The 24440-nt window shown below is 37.3% G+C and overlaps 1 protein-coding gene across 2 annotated transcripts; it reads right to left on the reverse strand.

Moving 5' to 3' along the window:
- Positions 1–578: 578 nt before the first annotated feature.
- On the reverse strand, positions 579–21865 carry MED30 (mediator complex subunit 30). Of its 2 annotated transcripts, none has more exons than XM_030304185.1 (4): positions 21551–21858; positions 13143–13301; positions 11116–11220; positions 579–956 (listed from the first exon to the last, which is right to left on the reverse strand). In XM_030304185.1, exons 1-4 carry the CDS (start codon positions 21725–21727, stop codon positions 861–863), a joined length of 537 nt encoding a protein of 178 aa, XP_030160045.1. In that variant the 5' UTR covers positions 21728–21858; the 3' UTR covers positions 579–860. The 2 variants fall into 2 exon arrangements, with proteins under 2 accessions (XP_030160045.1, XP_030160046.1); XM_030304186.1 differs by lacking the exon at positions 579–956 and adding an exon at positions 10784–11026 and having other exon boundaries at positions 21551–21865.
- Positions 21866–24440: the final 2575 nt, after the last annotated feature.

Here is a 24440-nt window from a genome sequence, read left to right on the forward strand (position 1 = left end):
TTGGGCTAAAGCAGGTAGCAAATAAGCACATAGTTGTGATTTCAATTTGTGCCAGACTCAAATTATTTGGTTCTCTCTGGTTAGACATAGATCATTCCAAGTAAGACCCAACACTTAAAGCACACATTAAAAGTAATTTTCATCAATTTACAGCAATATACAAGTTAATTATTTCCTCATTTTAACCTGTTTGGGAGGGGCATCTGGGTGGCTCAGTCAGTTGAGCATCTGACTTAGGCTCGCTCAGGTCATGATCTCACGGTTTGTGGGTTCAAGACCCATGTCAGGCTCTGTGCTGACAGCTCAGAGCCTGGAACCTGCTTCGGATTCTGTGTCTCCCTCTCTGCTCCTCCCCCATTCGTGTTCTCTCTCTCTGTCTCTCTCTCTCAAAAATAAACATTAAAACATTTACAAAAAATTAACTTGTTTGAGACTCGAAAAAAAATTAAGCTGAAATGGTGACTTACAAGTTTAATTAGTTTGTACTACAGATAAGACAGTACTTGATATTTCCATATGCAAAAATGTTTAAACCTTTACTCCTAAAAGGGTAATAAAATGAGCAAAACCACCACTGATCAAGTTGAAAATTTATTTACAAAACTTATTTTGCTTAAAAAACTCCTGAAGATTAACCAAAACATAAACGCTATCAAAGTTTATTACAATAATTATTCACAGAATCAATAGCTTAAAAAAAAACTGCCAATGAATACTTTAATGTAAAACCGCAATGTAAAAATAGGAACTTTAATTCTAGTGAGTAGAATAAAAGCAGATAAATAATCTTCTTCAAAGGGAAAAAATACTTGAGGGAAAAAAACAGCATAACGTGTAAAGCAGGAAATTTAAATATCAGTTTAGTTCCGCATTGCCAACATGGCATTTATATCCCAGATGAGATTTCGTAATTGATCCATAATTTGCTTCAGCTGTTGATTCTTCTGTTTGAGTTTCTGTAGAAACAAAAGAATTTATCAAAAATGTTTCATGAATTATAGACCATGAAGTGAGAAGATTAACATGTCAAAAGTTAGAACTCTAATGATCCAGACAGAAATAAGCTTAAATACTTCCTTCATGCAGAAAAGGTCTCTATCTTTTCTGGCCACATATATTCTCTGAAAGGCATAATGAATTCTAATTCAGCCCACAGAGGCCTCTGGTTCCACCCATGTGCCTCCCTTTCTGCCTCCATTCCCAATCAAAGAAACTAAGCTAAACGTTTAATTGTTATAAAACCTAAGATACAGGTTTTCTAAGATGCAGTGTAGCCTAATGTCAAGAGTATAACCTCTAGAGCCAGAATCTCTTGGGTTCATGCTCCTCTCCTTCACTAACTACATATATGACGTTGGCCCAATTACTTAAACTCTCTGTGCCTCAGTTTCCACATCAGAAGAACAGGGATAAATTTGAACCTACCTCCTAAGAGTTATTATGAGGATTAAAAGATTTGATTCACATAAATGTTAAAATTAGGTTGGCATATAAGTAAGCACTCAACAAATGTTCCTCGTAGGCACTGAACATAAAAAACCGTGAATACAGGAAATAAAGTTTAATGCAAATACAATGCCTGATGCAACTGGTCTTTGAAAAATGTGGCAGAAGCCACTCCTTGCCCACAGCAGGAAGTGCAATCTGCTTCTGCTTCTGAAAACTGAAGACCAATTGGCACAGTCTCTGATGTAATCTTGTTCACAGCTAAGATCTGCAGGATGCCCTCCCCGAACGCACATGGCTCTGAATCTCCGTATCTGGGTTTCTACCAGACCACGGTTTATAAACTTGTCTGTAAGCACTTCCTTCAAATCCCATGTGGCAAATGTCTGCTGAGGTAAAACAAAATAGAGAACTTCTGGCCAAAGTACTTACTAGTTATTATAATAATAATCATTACTATTCAGTGACCTTTTAGAACCTTACATTAGGAAATAATATCTTTAATTAGATAATTTTAAAGCTACTATATTAAAATACCTCCAGATAAAGCAGTACATTCATTATAAAGAGGTCTAAAAATCTTAATTTTGATTTCATTAAAAAGCAAACTAGGATTAAGTTATCCTATTTTATCTAGAGTCAGAGAGCAGGAAGAAGCTAAAAGGGAGGAACAGGAAACTTTTACTGGAAAACAGAAAACAATGCACATAGATTTGAATGTTTAATATTAAATTTAATTCACATTTGAGGAGAGAACACAACACAGATAAAAACAGGATATACAGTACACAGGGCATGTGTACAGTATGCAGTCTCATGAAGCTCACGTTAACACTGTTTTTGGGAAAAAGATACTGTTAGTATTTTAGCTACTCAGTCTCCTTAGATTTCAGATTGGCCCATCTTCTAGTTCTGTTGTCACAAGTATGTGGCAGTTATTGAAGCAACTGTGCAGAGAATCTAATCAAATGGACCCAGATAATTGGGTGGAATGATGGGTGACCAGATGGCGGGTACCAGGCCCGTAAAGTATTTTCCATCCTAGAGATCAAGAAACAGGTACTTCTGCCGGCCATCAAGGGGAGCAGCAAGCAGAGGGACACAGGAGTAAAGGTGCTCTACTGTATACTGGGAGGTGGGGGGGAACCTCAGGCCCAGTTCTAACTTTGCCCCTAACTTGATATTTCATCTCAGAAAAATTCCTCCTCAGTTTTCTTATGAGATGGCGTCATATAATGGACGAGGCCCCTGCCAGTTCTATCTGTACACCCATATCTGGGAGCACAGTCAGTTACGTAGACACCTGTGATGAAAGCCAGTGAGTTTAGTTGAGTGAACTAATTGCTGGCTTCAAAATGGTTCAGAGTCCGCTGCCATCCCCACTGAGCCATTGCTCACTCCCCCAACCATGAGAGGCTGCCATTCCCACAACTCCCCTCTCTAATTTTTCAGGGACAGTGCAAAAGAGCTACTGAGTAAGAATACAAGGAACAGAAAGAAGGCAAGTTGATATTAAAAAAAAAAAAAAAAAAAAAAACTCATTTAAATTAGTACCTTCTGACATATCTTGAATATGATTACTTTTAAAAGTTTCAGAACTTTTCTTTGGAATGGAATTCTGAGCCTGTAACACATTCTGTTCTGTATTTACTGAGGATATGTTATGTACAAAGCTCCAGGTCAGGCATTGTAAAGGGAGAAAAATGAATAAGGAATAGTTTCTGCCTTGAAGAAATTCTGCATCAAGGAGGAAGAAAATAATGTCCAAGTGACTAGGCTGGTAGCCTGGGAAGGCAGATGCTGTGTGACCCCAGAAGATAGAGACCCTACTTCTGACGGTGGGGCAGCAAACAAGGGGTCCAGAAAACTGGTAGTGAGCACAGTATTAGGAGGAGGAACTTGGGCTTGGTAGTAGGGGCCCATTAAAGTTCTGGAAGAAAAAATATGGTTAAAACTTGAATGAAAAAGGTTAACTAGACAGATGTGTGAGATGGATTCTCCTGAATAATTTTAATGGTGACAAATCTGTGCCCATGGAAAAGAAGAAAGAGGAATGATTTAAATTTTAAAAACAACTGAAAACCATTCAAAGGCCAAGCTTGGTGAAACAAGCTCAGTGATCAAATTTTCAGTATAAATTAAGGAGTAACTGGAAGTAATAAAATTATATTCTTGAGTCGTTAAAAATACACTTTAAAATCAATATCAAAACAGGTCCAATGGCTCCCACAGTGGGTGCATCACTGGCATAAATGCGTTAGCAGTAAGACTACTTTCAAAGAATATTCCTTTGGAAATACAAATTCTTTTTTTTTTTTTTTTAAAGTTTATTCATTTTTGAGAGAAAGAGACAGAGCATGAGCAGTGGAGGGGCAGAGAGAGAGAGGGAGACACAGAATCCGAAGCAGGCTCCAGGCTCCGAGCTGTCAGCACAGAGCCCGATGCGGGGCTTGACCTCACAAACCACGAGATCATGACCTGAGCCAAAGTCAGACGCTTAACCGACTGAGCCACCCAGGTGCCCCTGGAAATACAAATTCTAATGTACTTGTCTAAAAAAATTTTGCCTCATTCTTCAAAAATGGACCCAGATAACTGGGTGAAATGATGGATGACTTAAGAAATAAAGAGAACTAAAAAAATGTAGGGTTTTCTCAAGGTAATATTCAACTCTAGGTAACTGTAATTAAAAAAAAATATATGGTATATTTTAAGGCACTTGGAAAATTTTTCTCAAAGATGCCACAAAGTTTTAAATTAAAAATAATTAGCAAAGAAAAATATCTAGAGCCAAAACACATCATGAAACTATCAACAGCAAAGCTGACAGTTATGCTTATGAGTGGTTAAACTGTAAATAAATTTTCATGACATGATACAGGATTTAATATATACAGTCTTGCCCGGATTGATTTTAACAGAGGTTGACAGCTGCTATTATCAAAATCCATCAGCTGTGCCTAACTTGTTACATTAACAGGTGAATGTGTAAGTAGAGCAGACACTTAAAAATGTTTATGTTAAGTCATACCATGTAATTTAATATTCACATAAAGGTTGTGACCACTGGTCAAAAAATGCTTTAATTTCTAAATGCATGGACTCAATGATATGTCAACCCTGTAAAAACTACCCACTCTTTCATTTTTCCATCAATAAAATAGTTTAAGCAAAATAGAACTCATTCTGATGTCCTTAAAACATATAGTCTCAAACAGGTGTTCAGTCTTTACTTGGGTTATTAGGGATTATGGAGTCTAGAATGCACAAAGAGAAAATAAAAAGTATTTAAATAAGCCAAACATCTGACTATTGAAACTAGACCATCCTGTCATCTCATGATTTATATCAAACACTAATTATAAAATTTTGTGTCGCCAAATTTCATGGCCTATGGTAGGTACTGGTGGTATATACATTGTTAGAAGCCAGGCAGACCATATATTAAATAGTAAACATACCAGTAATGTGGTGTACTGTACAATTTTAAGTACACAAAGATATAGTAGTATTTTGAAAATGACTGAATGAGAGTTCACTGAGGGGTATACAAAGCTTATTTTACATAGCTTATTTACAGTAAAAGGAAAATATACATTGTAATTAATTGTTGAATAATTTTAATTGAATGCCAAGAATATTTTATTACTGATTAGGTCCATAAAGCAACTTAATCATTTAATATAAGCAAATACCAATGTATTAAAAATATGATCTGGTATATATTTATGTTTTCATTTAAGTTCCAGTTATTTTTGTAAATCTCTGTCACAACAAATGGGTACATGAAAGGGTGCTGCTTTGCTTCCACTAGAGTCTTCTGTCCTCAGAGAAGACACCTAACCACTTGCATGAAATATGCATGGTGCCAGGCAACACACCTGACTGATTCGTGGCAGAAACTCCACACTTAGAATGATGGCTGGCACAGAGCAGGGACCAAAATATAGGAGTATTTTAATATTCAATAAAAAACCCCAAAAAGCCAAAGAAAAATCTTTCTAAATCCTAGAGGAGAAAAAATAAACAAACAAAAATTCCCTAGCAATCATTTTGAAGCTTGTTCTGTTTCTGTTTTCCAGTTAAATCTGGTATGTTGGTATTTCAAAACAAAAAGAGATACGGCCATTATTAAAAATTATTCATTTTAGTAGTCTAAGACAAATTACTTTGATGTGTTACTAGCTAAGATTGCTGTGAACCTTAAGCTCTACTACTATCACCTAATAATAAAAATTTTACATAACAGCAAAGAGAATAGATAAAAATAATAGACAAAAGGCATGTAAAATTTTAAGTTTATGAATATAGTTTATAAGTAGTTGAAAAAACAAATCAAAGAATTTAAACTATTTTTTAGTAGCATCTATATGATCACAAAATTAGATCAGGGCAACATTTTACCATCTGTAGGTAGCTATTAAAAAAAATTCTTTGGGGCACCCAGATGGCTTAGTCACTTAAGCATCCCACTTCAGTTCAGGCTGTGATCTTGCAGTTTGTGAGTTTGAGTCCCACATCAGGCTCTCTGCTGTCAGTGTAGAGCCCACTTCAGATCCTCTGTCCCCCACCCCTCACCTCACCCCTCCCCTGCTCGCTCCATTCTCTCTCTCAAAAATAAACATTTGAAAAAAAATTCTTAAAAAAAAAATGATATTCTTCACAGAAACACTCAGGTGTGTGTGCCATCAAGGCAGAAAAATATATCCATTGATCACGAGCTTAGTGTTATAAAGATTTTCAATTACGGGAGCCTGGGTGGCTCAGTCAGTTAAACGTCTGACTCTTGATTTTGGCTCAGGTCATGGTCTTACAGTTTGTGAGTTCGAGCCCCATGCCAGGCTTTGTGCTGATAGCGCGGAGCCTGCTTGGGATTCTCTCTCTCCTTTTTACTCCGCCCCTCCCCTGCTCGCTCTCTCTCTCAAAAATAAATATACATTAAAAATTTTTTCAATTATACATTTTAATCTTGTATTCTAGAAGCGAAGTATAAAGTTGAATGAAATTGGAAGAAAAGAATAAATAAAATAACGTTAGTAGCACTAATTACACGTAACTTTATTAATAGTCAAAATATGTGTTACATTCAATTCACACATAATGTTTTATTTCAGGAATGAATTAAAACTTTTTTAGGTTAAAAAAAATCCACTTTGCTTAGTTTTGGCTATTTTCTCTTCTGCCTTATTTTTTGGATTTCAGTTTGAGTTAACCAAATCTTAGTCGTCCCTCCTCCTTTTTTGTTTACACCTCTGTTTACTGCCTTATTCTCCATTCCTGTTTCAAAATATAATAACAGTTTCTAGGAAGTAAGAGAGAGTATGAGACCATCAAATGAGTATTTCTCCTGCCACTCAAGATACTTTCCCCCTAAATTCTCCTTTAAAAAATAGCTCCTATAGAAATCTAGGGCTAAGCTTTAAATCTGTTCAATTAAAACATCTAAACAGATTCTTTCTTCTTTGTAATAAACTTCAATATGTTAACTAAAACAAGTTTTACCCCAAAGTTAGAAGCACTTAAAACAGCAAAATCAGCATTCAAATAATTTAATCAAAGAAAGAGTTCTTAAATGCTTCAAGTATAGATAGGAACACAAAACTTGAAATATGGGCTTTTATTCCATAAATAGACAAACCTTCAGAAATACTGTGTATCTATTTTGTGTATTGAAATAAACCTGCTGCAGATAAACACTGTGGACTAAATACCTGTGCTTATCTCTTTTTCTCAAAGCCCTAATAAAATGGCAGGAGATAAATGAAAAAAGCTATAAACCCATGTGGAGAAAAATGATCGGAAAGGAAGCAGCAGCAGATACAAGGTGGTAAAGTTTAAGAGGACAAGTAGAAGGGGAGTGGTAAATGACTTAGGAGGAAACTACAGTCCAGGTGGATGCAGGGACGATGCCACTGAGAGCAGGGAGACTGCTGTGCCATGGAAACTGCACCAGGTGAGGCCTGGGGATGAAAACTGGAGGAACAGCTCAAAGAGCTCCAGGGACTACCAAGAGCCGCACGTGCTCACTCCCACTCCTTACAAACAGGTGACTGAGTACCCTCTCCCTGTGCCCTGTCCCACCTCTAAGGATCAGGAGGTTTGTTTTTTATGAAACTGAACCACAACAGCTGTGGATTTAGTCCTACCAGCACAGCAGAATGCAAGAGGACAAGAGCATATCTATGTAGGACACTGGAAGATTCTTCTCTGAAGAAACTGAACAGACTTAAAAAAAAAAAAAAGCCTCAGAAAATGATTGTTGGGGATCCCCCAAGGAGAACACCTATCTTGACATGAAGTCCACTCACAAAGCCTATTATTAGCTTTCTAGAGCCTCATTCTTAAAATATAAATGGCTCATGAGTAAACATCAGATGTTCACCAGATCTTTTAGAGCCTCAATTTAGAAAGACAACAAAATGAAATAGATAGCAGTTGCAAACTCTTGACACATGACCTGGTTTTGTACGGCCTGTGAGCTAAGGATGGTTTTTATATCACAACAAAGATCATGAATGTCTCACAAAGCCTAAAATATTTATTATCTGGTCCTTTAAAGTTTGCCAAACCCTATTTGAGAAGATTATGGAAGAATACCTTCAAATTTCTGAGGGAAATTAATTTACAACATAGAATTTTTATAGCCAGCCGAACTATCAAGTGGACAGCTATGGGAAGCCTAAAACTTAAGTCCCTGCATTCGTTCTGAAGAAGCCACTGATATTTGAACCTAACCAACAAGGCAGTAAACCAAGAGAAGGGAAGACAGGAGACTGAGAGAACAGTGAAGCCAACAGAAGGGGTGAAGGAAGCTCCAGGACAATGCTAAACAGCAGGCCTAGACAGCATTCAATCCAGACCTTGCAAGATGATGGGAGGATTTGGGTAGGGGTGGGGGGAAAGAACCAATAAATTTCCTGATAATTTTGACTCTGTGGAAAGTTGGAAAACAGTACTGAGATGCTGCTACAGATGCATAAAGAACTAACCAAAAATTTTAAAAAATTACTTATTAACCTGGAGGCTAATTATTAACTCCAGATGGACAAAAAAATCATTCAAGAAAAGGACACTAGTTTAATATGTGGCTAAGGAATAAACAATATTTATGTGCCTTAATACACAGAATATTTTCTGAGCCTCAATTATAACTGTATCGGAAACACTGGGGTAAGGAAAGTATGTAGGTGGGTCCATGAGAGGGAGAGACTGGAAGAAAGCTAAATCCTCAACTGGGGAAATAAATTTTTTTATATATCTTATCCTTTGTATCAATCATATCCTTCTCTTAAAATTCACAAAATTCTAAATCAATAGCTAATAAGATTTTTTGGATTACATACTGTCAAAGTATTACTGTATTCCGATTAGATAAAAGACCTTTTTTAAAAAATCAAGTGTTACTTCTAAGCCATCAAATTAGAAAAAAAAAGAAGAGGAACTCAGAGAAATGAAAAGTGAAATGAAACCTATATTAAGAAAGATTATACTTTAATTTACACAGCCTTCTTTTTTTCTCTAAAATACATAAAATCTTCTATGGTAGAGAACAAACTCTATGTCACATGTAGTAGTCTGAAATCAAAGTTACCACTATAATGCTATTTTGTTTATGTGCATAATCCATTGTATTTTATTAAAAAAGGCTTATTCCAGGAAAAAGTAACAGAGCACATCTATTGTGAATTAATGCATAGATTATCAACAGAAACATATAACACTTCTTTTTTTTTATTTAAAAAAATTTTTTTTAAATGTTTATTTATTTTTGAGACAATACAAGACACAGAGTGCAAGCAGGGGAGGGGCAGACAGAAGGAGATACAGAATCTGAAGCAGGCTCCAGGCTCTGAGCTGTCAGCCCAGATCCCAACGTGGGGCTCGAACTCATGAACCATGAGATCATGACCTGAGCCAAAGTCGGATGCTTAACTGACTGAGCCACTCAGGTGCCCCAAAACATATTTCTTAATAAATGAATGCTTCGTATCTCTACCAAACACCATTTGTTCTTCAAAATATAAATTAAAAGTTCCTAATCACCTCCTCACCCCCTACAGATTTCCTGCTGTACGTTCTTTATGCTCATTCATTACTATCAAATTTTCTTGAAATCTTCTTAATCTGTATTTCTCCTTTTATGAAAAAAATGAAATAAAACTTTATAAAATCCAGCTTTTTCCTTTCTCCTGGTTTTGATATACATTTTTCTCTTAATTTTCCAATATTTTGTTTTTCAGGTCTTATTTTCAACTCTGAAATTAATTTTGACATATGGCATAATGTAAAAGCTAGCTAACTTCCCCTAAAGCTTCTATTTTTAAAGAAAAATTTTCCAAACAATCCCTCTTCTGTCATAATAAATTCTCATATGTAATAGGAAGACTATTTTTTCTGGCTATTTTATTAATCTGTCTCATACCAGTATTTCACAATTTTTTTTTTAAATTTTTTTTTTTTTCAACGTTTATTTATTTTTGGGACAGAGAGAGACAGAGCATGAACGGGGGAGGGGCAGAGAGAGAGGGAGACACAGAATCGGAAACAGGCTCCAGGCTCTGAGCCATCAGCCCAGAGCCCGATGCAGGGCTCGAACTCACGGACCGCGAGATCGTGACCTGGCTGAAGTCGGACGCTTAACCGACTGCGCCACCCAGGCGCCCCTCACAATTTTTTTTTTTTACAATATTCTCCATACTGTGTTTTAATTTTTGAAGCAAAGAGATCTGTTTCATTACTCTTTGAGAATTTTCCTTGATGTTTTAGTTTGTTTGCAAGAAAAAATTCCAATTTGGATTTTATTTGGATTTGTTTTTTCATTGGTACTGCACTAAAATCTTATTATTTTGTGTACTTTTAAGAGAATTCACACTCAATACTGGCATTTTTAGAATATTTATTGTCCACACAAGAACTTTATGTGTTCTTTTAATTATTCAAAACTTCATTATGTATTTTGTATTATATTTATTCTGAGAGAGAGAGAGAGAGAGAGAGAGCGCGCGCACAAGTAGAGGAAGGGAGGAGAGAGAGAACCCCAAGCAGACTCTGTTCTGTCAGCACACAGCCTGATGCAGGGTTCCATCTCCCAAGCCAAGAGATCATGACCTGAGCTGAGATCAAGAGTCCACTTACCCGACAGCCACCCAGGCACCCGTTTTTTATGTATCTTAACAAGTTTAGTCACATAAATCATTGAGGTAATTCCTAACTAAATATTTGTTGTTGCAAATGTGAATAGGATCTTACAATCCAATTACTTTATAGCAAGTGAGAAATCAAATAACTATGTCCTGGGTTAGGAGATTATAGGGAACGTGTTGCAAAAATTTTCTATTTGTGAATTTTCATCATTTGCTGCTCCAAATATGCCATAAGCTAGAAAGCAAGAATTCTGCCTAGAAAAGAAAAGAGTAAATGAGTTGTGACTGAATGCCCATGAAGTTTTTCTAAGAGCTTTATGGCATGAATTCTGCAATCTCTCTTTTGGCTATTCAGGTGGCTTTTCTGCTTACCTTTTTAGTTCTTGGTTATACTCTTAACTAGGTTACATTTGCCACAGAAACGACTTCATGTAATTCTAGAATGCAAATTCTTTGAGTTACATAGACACCCTTGTAATTTTTATCCATGATTGCAAAATATAAAATACATAGACTGATAACTCACCTTATTCACTTCAGCAATTTCTCGCCTCTCTTCACTAGCAAAACGAGGTGGGCCAGTGCGGTCCTCATTCTTTGAGCCATCTTCTTCCACATATGGAATCAGTTGCTGAGAATGAGAGACAAGAGTTAAAAGTTAAAAACATGATATGAAGTTTGCAATTACATGGGTATACAAAATGTCTCTGATTAAGGTTAGTTTGTATGCTTTTCTTTTAATGGTATATAAATAAATTTCAATTCAGGTGATAGCCTAAAATAACAGCATTAGAAGTTTATCATTTCAGTGCCTTCTACACATTAGCTTTTCAGGTTTCTTTTGCAAAACAGCCCTTATAACATTACATTAACTGTTGCTTACAATTAAATAATACCCTATCCATTCAATCAGCAAATACTGAGTTCCCAGACACTGGGTGAGATACTACAAAAATAATGACAAGTAAGGTGTGATCCCTGCCCCTACAAATGTATAGTCCTAACAAATGTATAGTCCATTGAGATAGAACAGACTTTCTTTCATCTATACTAGAAAGAAAGGAACTTCATGGATGTGCATTATATAAATGTCATTTACTTTGCTATGTAGAACTTCAGCGTCTATGCAGATTTCTAGATGTCTTAACTGGTTGGGAGAAAGATATTTTGTAGAAGAAAAAATTATACAGTAATGAAACATCAGAATTAATAATGAAACATGTATGGCTTATGATAAGGTTTATTTGATGAAGGCCCTCATAAATGTGACAGAGACTTCAGGAATCATTTAGTCTTTTCCATCTTACATTAACAATGTAGGAACAGCCAGAGGTGAACACATGGTACAACCAGGAGTCATCTGGCCAAACTTCAAATTCTTGGGACAGATATAAACTTATCCACATCCACAACCACTCTGTCTTCCTTTCCTCTCCCAATGCAGAATTGTCCTCCCTCCTGAAGATGATTAATTTCTATTCCTGTGCTCTCATTTCTTCACCCTCCCCCCAGTCTCTCTCCCTACTGCTTTCTTGCTTTATAATCTAAACATGTCTGGTCTCTCTCATTTAACGGCTTTTTTCCTTTCCTTTCCCCCAAACCCTTGATGCCAACCATCCTTCCATCTACTGTTTTTCTCTCTTTTTATCTAAGTGTTTTGAAGATGAATGTCTACTTGTTGGCTCCAGTTCCTTATTTCCTGTTTAATCTTCAACCCATTGCGATCTGATTTCTAATTGCTAACATCTCACCAAAGCTCTGCTCATATAGACCAATGATTTCCCGCTAGCAAAATCTACTGGACAATTTTCATTCTGTTTCCCTTTGCTGCAGCATCTGACAATGTCGACCACATTTCTGATCTTTCTTCTGTATTTCTGACCACTTCTTTTCAGGCTGTTTTGCAGTTTACGCTTTTCTCTGTTCATCCTTTACATGCTGATCACTCAAAAAGGAAGCACTCAACACAAAAAATTGTTTTCTGTATGTAGTGAGAACATCCAGACCTTCCCAGCTACTTGTGTTGGCAGAGACAGAACTTGTCAACAGGAAAGGGCCACCTATAAAAATATCATATACCTAGTGAACTGAATATATCTATGACCCAAGATGAATTTAAGAAATATATTTTACAACTAAAGTGATTCCACTCAGCTAATCTAAATTAATAACGATGAAAACATAATCTTTCATCTGTAAAGGGCTTACGTGAAAACTATTTTAAAAGGATTTTACAACAGTATCTAAAATTCCTGCTAAAAAAATCATGTACTGATTTAATACAGACACCAGCAGTATTAATAAAAATTGCCATAGACCACTCTCTTCTCTAACAACAAAAGTTCACTATAAGCCTAGATGTTAAAATCTGTAAGGTATTAACATGAAAAGATAGTACTAATTCTATGCGTACGTATCCTATTTTCATCTTCTCTAGTCAGAAGTAAAACCAATATAATTCAAACTCTGGAAATACCGTGCAAATAGAGAGACAGGAAAACATTACAAATGTCCTGCATCTTATATCATCCTCCCTCTACCACTAACACTTGCCTCCACTGGAATGGGATCCATCCCTCCACAATTTTCATTGCATTTGTCATAGACCAATCTCAGCTTCCTGAAGAGAATAGAAAGTTGGCGAAGGTGATCCTGTAGCTTTGCCAGCCGGTCTTGATATGTTCCAGTATGGTATGTGACACCATTTGGCAGCTTATCAAACAAAACAAAAACAAGAAAAATATGAAGTAATGACCATTGAGATTTTCTAGAAGTAAAGCTGGCAGAACAGAAATATTTTCTTAAGCACTGCATAAAAGCAAACTGTTCCTCACAATCAAGTGCAAAATTTTAAGATTTGAAGAGTAATATTTGCTCATTTGTTAGCTCCTTGGCATACTGCTTCAGTGCTGTAAAACAGCTCTGGAAAAAACTGCATGATAAGCGTCTCTGTCCAGCTGGAAAACTTTCCCCTCTAATATTTGAAGTATGTTAAAACTTTAAAAATAATGCCATGATTTTAATATTGCTTACTATTTTAAAAAGGCAGCAAGCTGCTGAACTTACCTTGGAAGTTAAAAACAAAATGCAATTTAAACTGGGAAGTTAAAAACGAAAAAGCAAAAGAAAAGTACAAAATACAAAGTGAAGATCATGACTTTTCAGCAGAAGAAAGGAACAGTATACTGCTGCTATTGCAAAATGATCTCAAAATAACTAAAAGATCATTAAGATGCTCAAGGCATGCACTAAAGCATAAAGCTGTCACCAAAAGTTTTACTTTAAAAAGAAATCAACAGCAGAGAGAGAGATGCAAATCAATCTATACTTGAGGATCATTAATAAATTATTGCAAGTAACTGCTATGATCACAGCTCTGTCTTGGATGCTTATACATTTTTAATTCAGGACTTTTATCAAAAGAAGCCAAAAAAGTATGTATTGAAATGGTAAAATCACAGACATATGGAAATTGACTATTATTTAGAACTTATAAATAAATGCACCTTTTGTGCATTGCTGAACCTCATGAACAAGCTCTTCCTTTCTTTGTACATCAAAATATTCTGTACAGTATTTTATTTCCACAATTTGATGTGTGAAATCATCCTAACATTTGAATTAACAATACCTGTACCATGTTTTCTAGTATATGAGGTGCTTTGATTATAAGCATTCACTCATACACTTATCTTGGGGATTAAAATGACTTAAAACCAAGACACTAACTACTACCCAATAGATAAGATTAGCTAGTCTTTCTAAACCTCAGTTTACTCTTTTTTTTCTAAACAGATGAGGTAGGAATACAAAAAAAAAAAAATGCATAGGACAGTACTTGGGAGAAAAAAAGAAAACAGGATACTATCATTGCAAGTAGATAAAACCATAAACATGAAAAAAGGACCGGAAAGGCCTACAAGTAGTTGATAAAAACATGTAATAGGAAGTCAGCTTGAATAATTACTTCTTTTCTATCATCTCCCAATTTCCTGCAATATTATGATTTATAAGTTAAGGAGATGGACCTTCTGAAATTATCTGAAATGAGTTATTAGGATTTTCAGCAATTTTTTTTTAATGTTTGAGAGTGTGTGAGTGAGCACAAGGTAGAGCAGAGAAAGAGGGAGAGAGAATCCCATGGGGGGCTCAATCCCATGGCCCTGGTATCATGATCTGAGTCAAAATCAAGAGTTGGACGCTCAACCGACTGAGCTACCCAGACGTCCCAATTTTCAAAAATTCTCAAGCATTTCAACACTCTGAGGACGATACTTCCAAGAAACGTGATAAAATATCAAAGGCTGAATCAGTCGAAACTTTTAAAGAAAAAAGGCATTACAAATTCACCCCCAGAAAGGGCTTGAACTGAATACAATGTAGAGTTTGTCAGGAACCTTCAGTTAATAAACTTTCGTAATACTAACAAACCAGAGAACAGTCTCAGAGGCTCCCTGCTTTCCTGTTTGGGTGACAATAGGCGGTATAATGATTACATCTTGCATACAAAGCCCTGTACCTTTACCTGTACCTTTATATAGTAAGTTTAGTACTTGGCCCATATTTTCTACTTTGTGAAGACTGTAAGTTATTCACATTTATATACCTGTGTTTAGTATAGTGCATACCCACAAAAGGTTTTAAAGTACTGTCTGAATTATTTTACTTCAATGAATTATTTTATCCATATATCTGTACTTAAAATTCACTAAGAAGTGTGTGTTATGTAAAAGAAGTAAATCCTTTCATAAAGAAAAACAAAATCCTTTTGAAATGCAAAGTGTCCCCCTCTTCAAGTATACCCACTTAACCAAGTCTGGGTATTAGTTTTCATAGACAGCATTAGATTCTCAAAGAAGGGAAGATTTAATTTCTCCAAAAAATTCTTTCACACTTTTCATGTGTCAGACAGTATTCTAAAAGCTAAGGTACAGTAGTGAACATAGGAGGCAAGGTTTCCTCTACCACAGAATATAAGTCGTAATAGTGCCTAAGATCTTTTGGTATATATCCGTAAGGTACACGTTTAGCTGAAAAGCTCATCAATAACCATCTCACTCTTGAATACTGAAGAAGATCTGTAAAAATATGATCACATCCCTGGACACTAAAAAGGGGTTCAATTAAATTCAATATTCATTCTTAAATATAAAACAGTAAAAATTTCCCAGCACTATAAAATACATGTATCTTGGTTAAAAACTCAGCAGCATGATTAATGTAGAAACATTAAAAGCATCCTCACTGAAGTCAGGAACAGAACAGGATGTTTATTAAGACCACTAATACAAATAGTGAACACTATTCTGGAGGCCCTGGCCAAAGCAATTAGAAAAATAGAAAAAGTTGAAACATTAAAAAGGATAGTGGTCTAATCATCACTATATATGGATAAGATATAAATGATAAAGTGCTACTCTCAACAAAGGTAGTCAAGAAAGAGATGGGCACAAAACTAATAGAAAATAGCTTTGCTTTCATATATGAAAACAAATGAAAATGAGAAAGGAAAAAGACCCCACTTACAATAGCAACAATAAAGATAAAATATCCAGGAACAGACTTTAAAATTTTCAAGATAAAGAAGAAAACTTAAATAGTTCACAGGACAAAATAAAAGGTATTTGTGCTCCTGGTTAGTAAGATTCAACATCACATTGACGTAAGGTCTCTCTAGGTTAAATCAACCTAATAAAATGCTAGCAGGTTTTTCTCAGAACTAATCAAGCTATTCTAAAGTACATGTGGAAAAATAAACAAGGATAGCCATGGCAATTTTGGAAATAAGATAGATTATAGAGTCACAATAAATGTAAGAAAATTTGGGATTACTACATAAATGACAGGCAACCAAATGTAATAGAGCATCCAGATATAGATTCTTTTGTATGAAGTAGCATCTGAGATCAATGGAAGAGGAAAATGAATTATTCAACCTTTTGGAAAACAAAGGGCTGGGGCCATACCTCACACTTTATAGAAGGATAAATTCCATATGGTTTAAAGTTTTAGATATAAAAATGGAAACAAAACCCAGAAGTCTTCCTGAATTTGCAGTGGGAAAGTCCTTCCTAACTAGACATAGAACCCAAAAGCCCTAAGAGACTGATAAATTCAACTACCTTAAAAAAATACATATGCAAAACTTCCATAATCAGAGCCAAAGGGCAAACAACAGACTAGGGGAAAAATACTTGCAAGTTCTATCACATAGACCAAGTTCTTCTAATACGTAAATAGCCAAATCTTATAAATTGAGGGAGAGGGTAAAAAAGACCAAAAAAAAAAAAAAAAACCCACAAACTAAAAAACAAAAAACACACACACACACACAAAAAAAACACACAAAAAAGGGGTGGCAAATAATATAAACAAGCAGCTAGCAGAAAAGGAAATATGATTCATAAATGTATGAAGAGATGCTCAAACTCATTCCTCATTAAAACTAGAAGAAATGTAGGGGCGCCTGGGTGGCGCAGTCGGTTAAGCGTCCGACTTCAGCCAGGTCACGATCTCGCGGTCCGTGAGTTCGAGCCCCGCGTCGGGCTCTGGGCTGATGGCTCGGAGCCTGGAGCCTGTTTCCGATTCTGTGTCTCCCTCTCTCTCTGCCCCTCCCCCGTTCATGCTCTGTCTCTCTCTGTCCCAAAAATAAATAAACGTTGAAAAAAAAAATTAAAAAAAAAAAAAAAAAAAACTAGAAGAAATGTAGATTTTCATCTATCAGATGATCGAAGGTCCAAAAATATAACTCACTATTAGTCAGAGCCCGGTTGTTGGTCTTGGTTAGCACATGGTAGCATAAGCTGGTACAATCCCCATGGAGGGCAATTCATCAAAATTTATCTAATTACAGAAGCACAGAGCCACTTCCAAGAATTCATCCTACAGGTATACTTGCACATTTATGCAGGAGGTTATTCACTGCAGCATAACAGTGAGAGATTAAAAGCAACCCAAATGCCTAGAGAATGGGATGAATAAATTACAGTCTTTCCATGAATTGTATTACTGTAAATAGACCCTAAAAGGAAAAGGAGATATATTCTGTGCAGATATCAACAAATCCAAAATATACCAAATGAAAAAAGCAAGGTGCAAAGTGTTGTGTATAATATACTGTTATTTGTGCAAAAACAGGAAAAAATGAAAGAATAAATACACACATTGCTAAAATATGCAAAGAATATCTAGAGGGATACATAAGAATAATCATAAAAAGCATTAACATTTATTGTCTATGGAAAGGGGTTAGAGAGCCAGCAGACAGGGATGGGAGGGATACTGTCTATTTTAATGTCCTTTTTTTAATTTGTGAATTCTGAATATATTACATATTAAATATTTTTTTCATATTTAAAGGATAACAAAACCAAAGCAATATTTTCTTACGCAGGGAAGCTTAACCTGGGACCTAGCAATCCTTGAAGAAAATTCCCCCTCAAATTTTATTCAGAATATATAGATGTGCATTTTTCTGAGAAGAGAACCCATACTTTCCCATCAAATTCTTAAGGGGCTAGTGGAGACCTAATAACCACCTCTCTAAAAACACTTAGAAATAGGGTGTTGGCTCAGTTGGATAGGCGTCCAACTTTGGCTCAGGTCATGATCTCACGGTTTGTGGGTTTGAGCCCCACGTCGGGCTCTGTGCTGACAGCTCAGAGCCTGGAGCTTGCTTCAGACTGTGTCTCCCTCTCTCTGCCCCTCTCCTGCTCACACTCTGTCTCTCTTTCTCAAAAATAAACACTAAAAAAAATTTTAAAAATAATAATCTCAGGAGTTTGTATTTATGGTGCTTCATCCTTCTGGATTAGTAATATGGAAGGTAATTTAAAAATTTTTAATACTAAAAACTGTATTAATAATTAGGTTACATGTAGTCCTGTTTGTTCCACTTCTTCTTCCAGCTTTTTGGAAATGAAGGATCACATTCTTGCTTCTTCTTCTGACAATTATGACAGGTCTCAAAGTCTTACATGAGTTAAACCCCAGAATTCACAATATAAGAGGCACCAAGAAATAACAACCATAGTCCCTTACAAATTGGTTTTGAATATATGTCTACATGTAATCTAGTTATTGATAATACTTTAAAAATTTTTTTAAGTTTGTTTATTTTTGAGAGGGGGGGGAGGGGCAGAGAGAGAGGGAAAGAGAGATCATCCAAAGCAGGCTCCACACTGTGAGTGTAGAGCCGATGTGGGGCTTGAATTCACTAACCGTGAGACCATGACCTTTTGAAAGAGTTTGGTTCTTTTTTTTTTTTTTTTTTTTTTATATATGAAATTTATTGACAAATTGGTTTCCATACAACACCCAGTGCTCATCCCAAAAGGTGCCCTCCTCAATACCCATCACCCACCCTCCCCTCCCTCCCACCCCCCATCAACCCTCAGTTTGTTCTCAGTTTTTAACAGTCTCTTATGCTTTGGCTCTCTCCCACTCTAACCTCTTTTTTTTTTTTTTTTTCCTTCCCCTCCCCCATGGGTTCCTGTTAAGTTTGGTTCTTTTTTTTTTTTTTTTAATTTTTTTTTTTTCAACGTTTATTTTTTTTTTTTGGGGACAGAGAGAGACAGAGCATGAACGGGGGAGGGGCAGAGAGAGAGGGAGACACAGAATCGGGAACAGGCTCCAGGCTCTGAGCCATCAGCCCAGAGCCCGACGCGGGGCTCGAACTCACGGACCGTGAGATCGTGACCTGGCTGAAGTCGGACGCTTAACCGACTGCGCCACCCAGGCGCCCCAAGTTTGGTTCTTTTAGTGTAGGTCATGGGTGTGTATTATACCTCTGTTAATAATACAAAGTGTTTGACAGCAAGTTAGTATTATAAAGCAATTAGTAGGAAAAAACTACCAGTTATGTGTGACGTTTGGTAAGTTCTTCTTTCTCTATTTAAGCCTCAGTTTCCTTAACTGTAACATAAGGATAAAAATACTTCTTAGAACCTTATAACAGTTTGTGTGAGCAAGGAAAATGCTTGATAAATGTTAGCTAGAAGATCTACTAGTCCTAATTCACTACTTTGCATATAGTAGGTTAAAAATAAACATGTATGGGGCAGCTGGGTGGCTCAGTGGGTTGAGCGTCCGACTTCAGCTCAGGTCATGATCTCACGGTTCATGAGCATCAGGCTCTGCTCATAGCTCAGAGCCTGGAGCCTACTTTGGATTCTGTGTCTCCCTCTCACTCTGCCTCTCTCCCACTCGTGTTCTTTCTCTGCCTCTCAAAAATAAAGAAACATAATAAAAAAAAATTTTAAATAAACATTTACTAAATTCTGAGAAATCATTTAACACTATAATCATTTTAGATATTAATCTATTAATTTTTAAATAATTACCAGATTTCATATCTTCTCTTGGATTCCCTTTGTATTGTTTTTCACACTGGCCTATTGACATGGTTAAAACATTTTCTATGCACCTGGATTACTTGTACAGTATAGAACATTACTGAATTACAGTACATTATTGAAATCAGTTGTAAGAGTCTTAGACCTGGTTTCAAATTTACCCTATCACTGACTTGCTTTGCACAAGTCACTTCACCTCTCTACCAGAAGCCTCAAAAACAAGAATGACATCCACATGACATACCAGTAAGATAAGCAAGCGTTAAAATTAAGTAGTATGTGTTAGAACAACTGGATATCCAAATGCAAAAAAAATGCATTTGGATCCTTATTTATCATGATATCCAGGAAAATAAAGTCAATGTGCATTATGGACCTCCATGTAAAACCTAAAACTACAAAACTTCCAGAAGAAAACACAGGGGAAAATCTTTTTCACCTTGGGTTAGGCAAAGATTGTTTTCGGTGTGACGTCAAAAGTAAAATCTGTAAAAGAACAAATTGATAAATTCGATAAAATGTCTCTTCAAAAGGCAATGTGAGGAGAACGAAAAGCCACAGACTGGGAGAAGGCATCTGCAAAGCAAAAAGACATACAATAACAAGTGTTGTCAAGGATGAAGAGTAACTGGAACCCTCAAACACTGATGGGATTGTAGAAAAGTTTGAAAAGTTTCTCAAAATGTTAATAGATATTTGCCCTATTATCCAACAGTTCCACTCTAGGCATCTAACCGCTTAAGAGAAATGAAACACGTGTTCACACAAACATTTGTTAGGTGAACATTCATAGTATTCTTCACAGCCAAAATGACCGTCAGCAGATGAACAGATACACAAACTGTCATATATTCATACAATGGGACACTACTCAGCAATCAAAAGGAATGTACTATTGATATATCCTGAGTCATAGAAGCCAGACCAAAAACAAAACAAAAAACGACATAGTGTATAATTCTATTTATATGAACCTCTAGAAAATACAAAGGAATATATGGTACCACAAAGCAAAACCAAAGTTGCCTGCGGATGTAAGTAAGGCCAGAGTAAAGACTTAAACGAGGCAAGAGGAAAACTTTTTGGAGTGGTGGATAATGGTTTCCTAAGTATATACACATGCCAAAACTTTAAATAAATGCATTTTATTGTATGTCAGTTATACCAAAATAAAAATGTTTAACAAAACTGGGTAGCAGAATCTGAATTCTTCAGCTCCTTAGGTCCTCTGTATTTTGTTTGAAAACGAGATGAAAGTTAAGCCAGTCTAGTGAGGTTAACAGAGTGAGAGACCCACCGTTACCCTTAAAGGTACAAGAGTTTGCCTAATAACTAGAGAATCCGGTGGAATGTAGAAGATGAGGCTTCAATCTTCCAGAAGTCCTATCTGGAAAACATCACCTTAACATCGCAGAATCCTGGGGACAGGCACATCATTGGGGAATACTTCTGAATACAAATGGGGCGACCCTATACTTGAGGTTTGCCCAGGGCAGCCCCGTTTAACGCCCAGCGGCCTCACGTAACGACTAAGCCAGCGCCCCTTTCCTCCAAGAAGCATCCGCTCTCTCCACGCGCGGCCCGGAGCGCGCCCACCCTCCTTCCCACCTGCATGTTCCTTAGGAGCTGGAAGATCTCCATGGTGCGGTACACGATGTCCTGCACGGTCTCCTGCCCGATCCGGCAAAGCGATGCCGTGTTGACCTCCCGGGCGGCCTGCTGAGCCTGAGGCCCGCCGAAGGGCCCCGGCGCCATCCCCGACGCCGCCAACGGAGGGGTGGACATGGCGAGGCTGCGGCCTCAGGCCGATAGGGCCTGAGAGCGGGCGTCAGGGGTTCCCGTCTGCCTCGGGCTGAGCTGTTGCCGGCCTCTGCGGAAAGAGGCGCTGGTAAGACTACGGCGGCCCGATTTCAAAACAGCGGCTGGGACTTCCGCCCACCGTGACGTAACGCGTCATCTCAACGTCACGGGAACCGCCCTCTTGGTGGCCTCCTGGGAACTTAACTCGGCCTAAAGCCGGCCGGGATTGGACCGGAAGCCCGGGTGGGGCGGGACGGAGGAGTTGAGCAGCCAATCATCGGCTGTACTCCAGCCAGAGGGCGGTGCTCGTGCTGGGAGGTGGCTAAGCTTTCCCGGAGTTCTTTCCTGGAGTCTGAGCCTGTCATTAGAATTCCTGAAAAGAACTCTTATTTTGTATTAGTTTGCTTGCTGAGATTTCTCGTAACAAGTCTGTGACGTTTGCAGACTCAGAGGGGCTAGTATATTTTGTTGAGTCGCATACCCCTTAACTGGTAACCTGCGATTTGAATTTAGAAAATGAAATTCCTGATCTTGTATGCTTCACTGTAACCGGATACGGACTCCGCATTTGCTATTGGCCCCTGCTCAGATGTTGGTTTATTCGAATAGCTTTCCCGATCACTCTAGAAAATTAACACTACACACACTCCCACACACTTACCTACTTACTTTTCTGACTTTGGCACTGATTACAGTCCACGCTCTATATAATTTAAAGTTTACTTTTTGATTTCCCCTCACCTTATACATACGCTAGAATGCCAACTGTTAAACACAGAGACTATGCCTATTTTATTCATTTACTGTATTCTCAGCACTTAGCGATTTGCATGTAGAAAGCACTCAATAACTACATGTTGAGCGACATTATAAATGTAGGAAAAATTAAAATAAAGCCATTCTCCCATCTACCTCTTACTGCTCATTTGCAAAGGGGAGGGGGTGAATCAAGAATGTGAAAAATGGTGATTGGCACAGAAGTTGTGCATTTTAAAAAGTATCTGAACGTTGTATTGTAAGTACTTAATAAAGGAAACAGTTACTAAAAATTACACAGGAATCATTGTAGAGATTTTAACGATAGTGATTTACAGGTCCTTAGCGAGCAATTATGATTTCACAAATCTTTACCTCCTATATGCTGGGTACTAGGAATGGAGATAGGAGTAGTGAACAGGTGAGGCAAAGCCCTGTCCTCCTGAGACAAACAGAACACTGATTATTGTGATGAGTATTTTGAAGCAAAAGTTAAAGTTTCTAATACCAAGGTGCTAGCAATTTAGGAGATCAGGAACAATCTGAAGGGAATAAGTTGGGCCCTGATGGTGAATGGAAGAGGATGCTGAACATTGGAGCCTTTTCTATGAGAGGGTCATGGGACAAGGAAGGCCAGTGGCAAGTGAAGAGGCCTCCAAATGCTTTCTAGGGTCTGAAATTTAGCATGAGGATAAGGGTCAGGAAATAAGGCTGAGGACAGAGACAAGGCATGTCAAGCAGTTTGGGCTTTATTCTGAGTGAAACAGCGAGCCATTGAAGAGTTTCAGGAGAGAGGAATAATTATCAGAAATATTCAGTTTGGAAGGCTTATTCTGGCTGCTAAATGGAGAATGATGGGTATGTACTGTCTCCTTTTTCCCTCTCAAAGAAAGGTGGTGATGATCTGTATTAGAGAGCTTGTACAGTGTGTAACTTTGAGTAAAGATTTATAAGTGGAATCTAGAGAACTTGATGTCGATTGGATTGGAGCATGAAGGAGAGGAAGGAACTAAAGATGACACATGTTTCTGCCTTGAACAGATGGGTGATGTTTATGCCATTTACCAATAGGGTACACTGAAGAAAAAAACACGTTTCAGTGAAGTTATGACTTGTATTAGTTTCCTGTTGCTGCTCTAACAAAACCACCTACCATGGACTTAATGACTTAAAACATCAAAGTTTATTATTTTATAGTTCTGAAAGAACAGAAGTTGGAAATGAGTCTCATTGGGCTAATACCAAGGTGTCGTCAGCACCCTGTTCCTTTTTGGAGGCTATCGGCAGTAATCTGTTCCTTTGACTTTTCCAGCTTCTAGAGGTTACCAGCATTCCTTGTCTTGTGGTCCTTTCTACCTTCTTTAAAGCCAACACTGGCCAGTTGAATCTATTTCATGTTGCTCTTTCTCTTGTTCTGAGTCCAATGCCTCTCTCATCCCATTTAAGAGCCCATTTGATTACATTGGACTCACCCAGGTAATCCAGGATATCTTTTTTTTTTTTTTTTTAAGATAAGCTGGTTTGCTACTTTAAATGCCCCTACCCCTGGCATGTAACATAACACACTTACAGATTCTGGGGATCAGGACATCAACATCTCCAGAGTGGAGGGCATTATTCTGTCTACCACATGCCTCTAGCCAAAATTATTCCTGAACTTTAAACTCACGTACCTGACAGTTATCTGACATCTTCACTTGAACAGCTAAATAGCATCTAAAACTCAACATGTCCACCATACTCATGATCCCCCCAACTTTCTTCCATGATTTTCCCCATCTCAGTAACTGGCACCACCACGTGCTCTGTTGCTCATCTGACTTCTCTTTCCCACCTTACTTTCTAAGCCATCAGAAAATACAGTGGACTCGAACTTTCAGATATATCCTATATTGAGGCGCCTGGGTGACTTGGTTGGTTAAGCATCTGACTTTGGCTCAGG

The sequence above is a fragment of the Lynx canadensis genome, chromosome F2 (assembly GCF_007474595.2).
Source record: "Lynx canadensis isolate LIC74 chromosome F2, mLynCan4.pri.v2, whole genome shotgun sequence".
Classification (NCBI taxonomy): Eukaryota; Metazoa; Chordata; class Mammalia; order Carnivora; family Felidae; genus Lynx; species Lynx canadensis.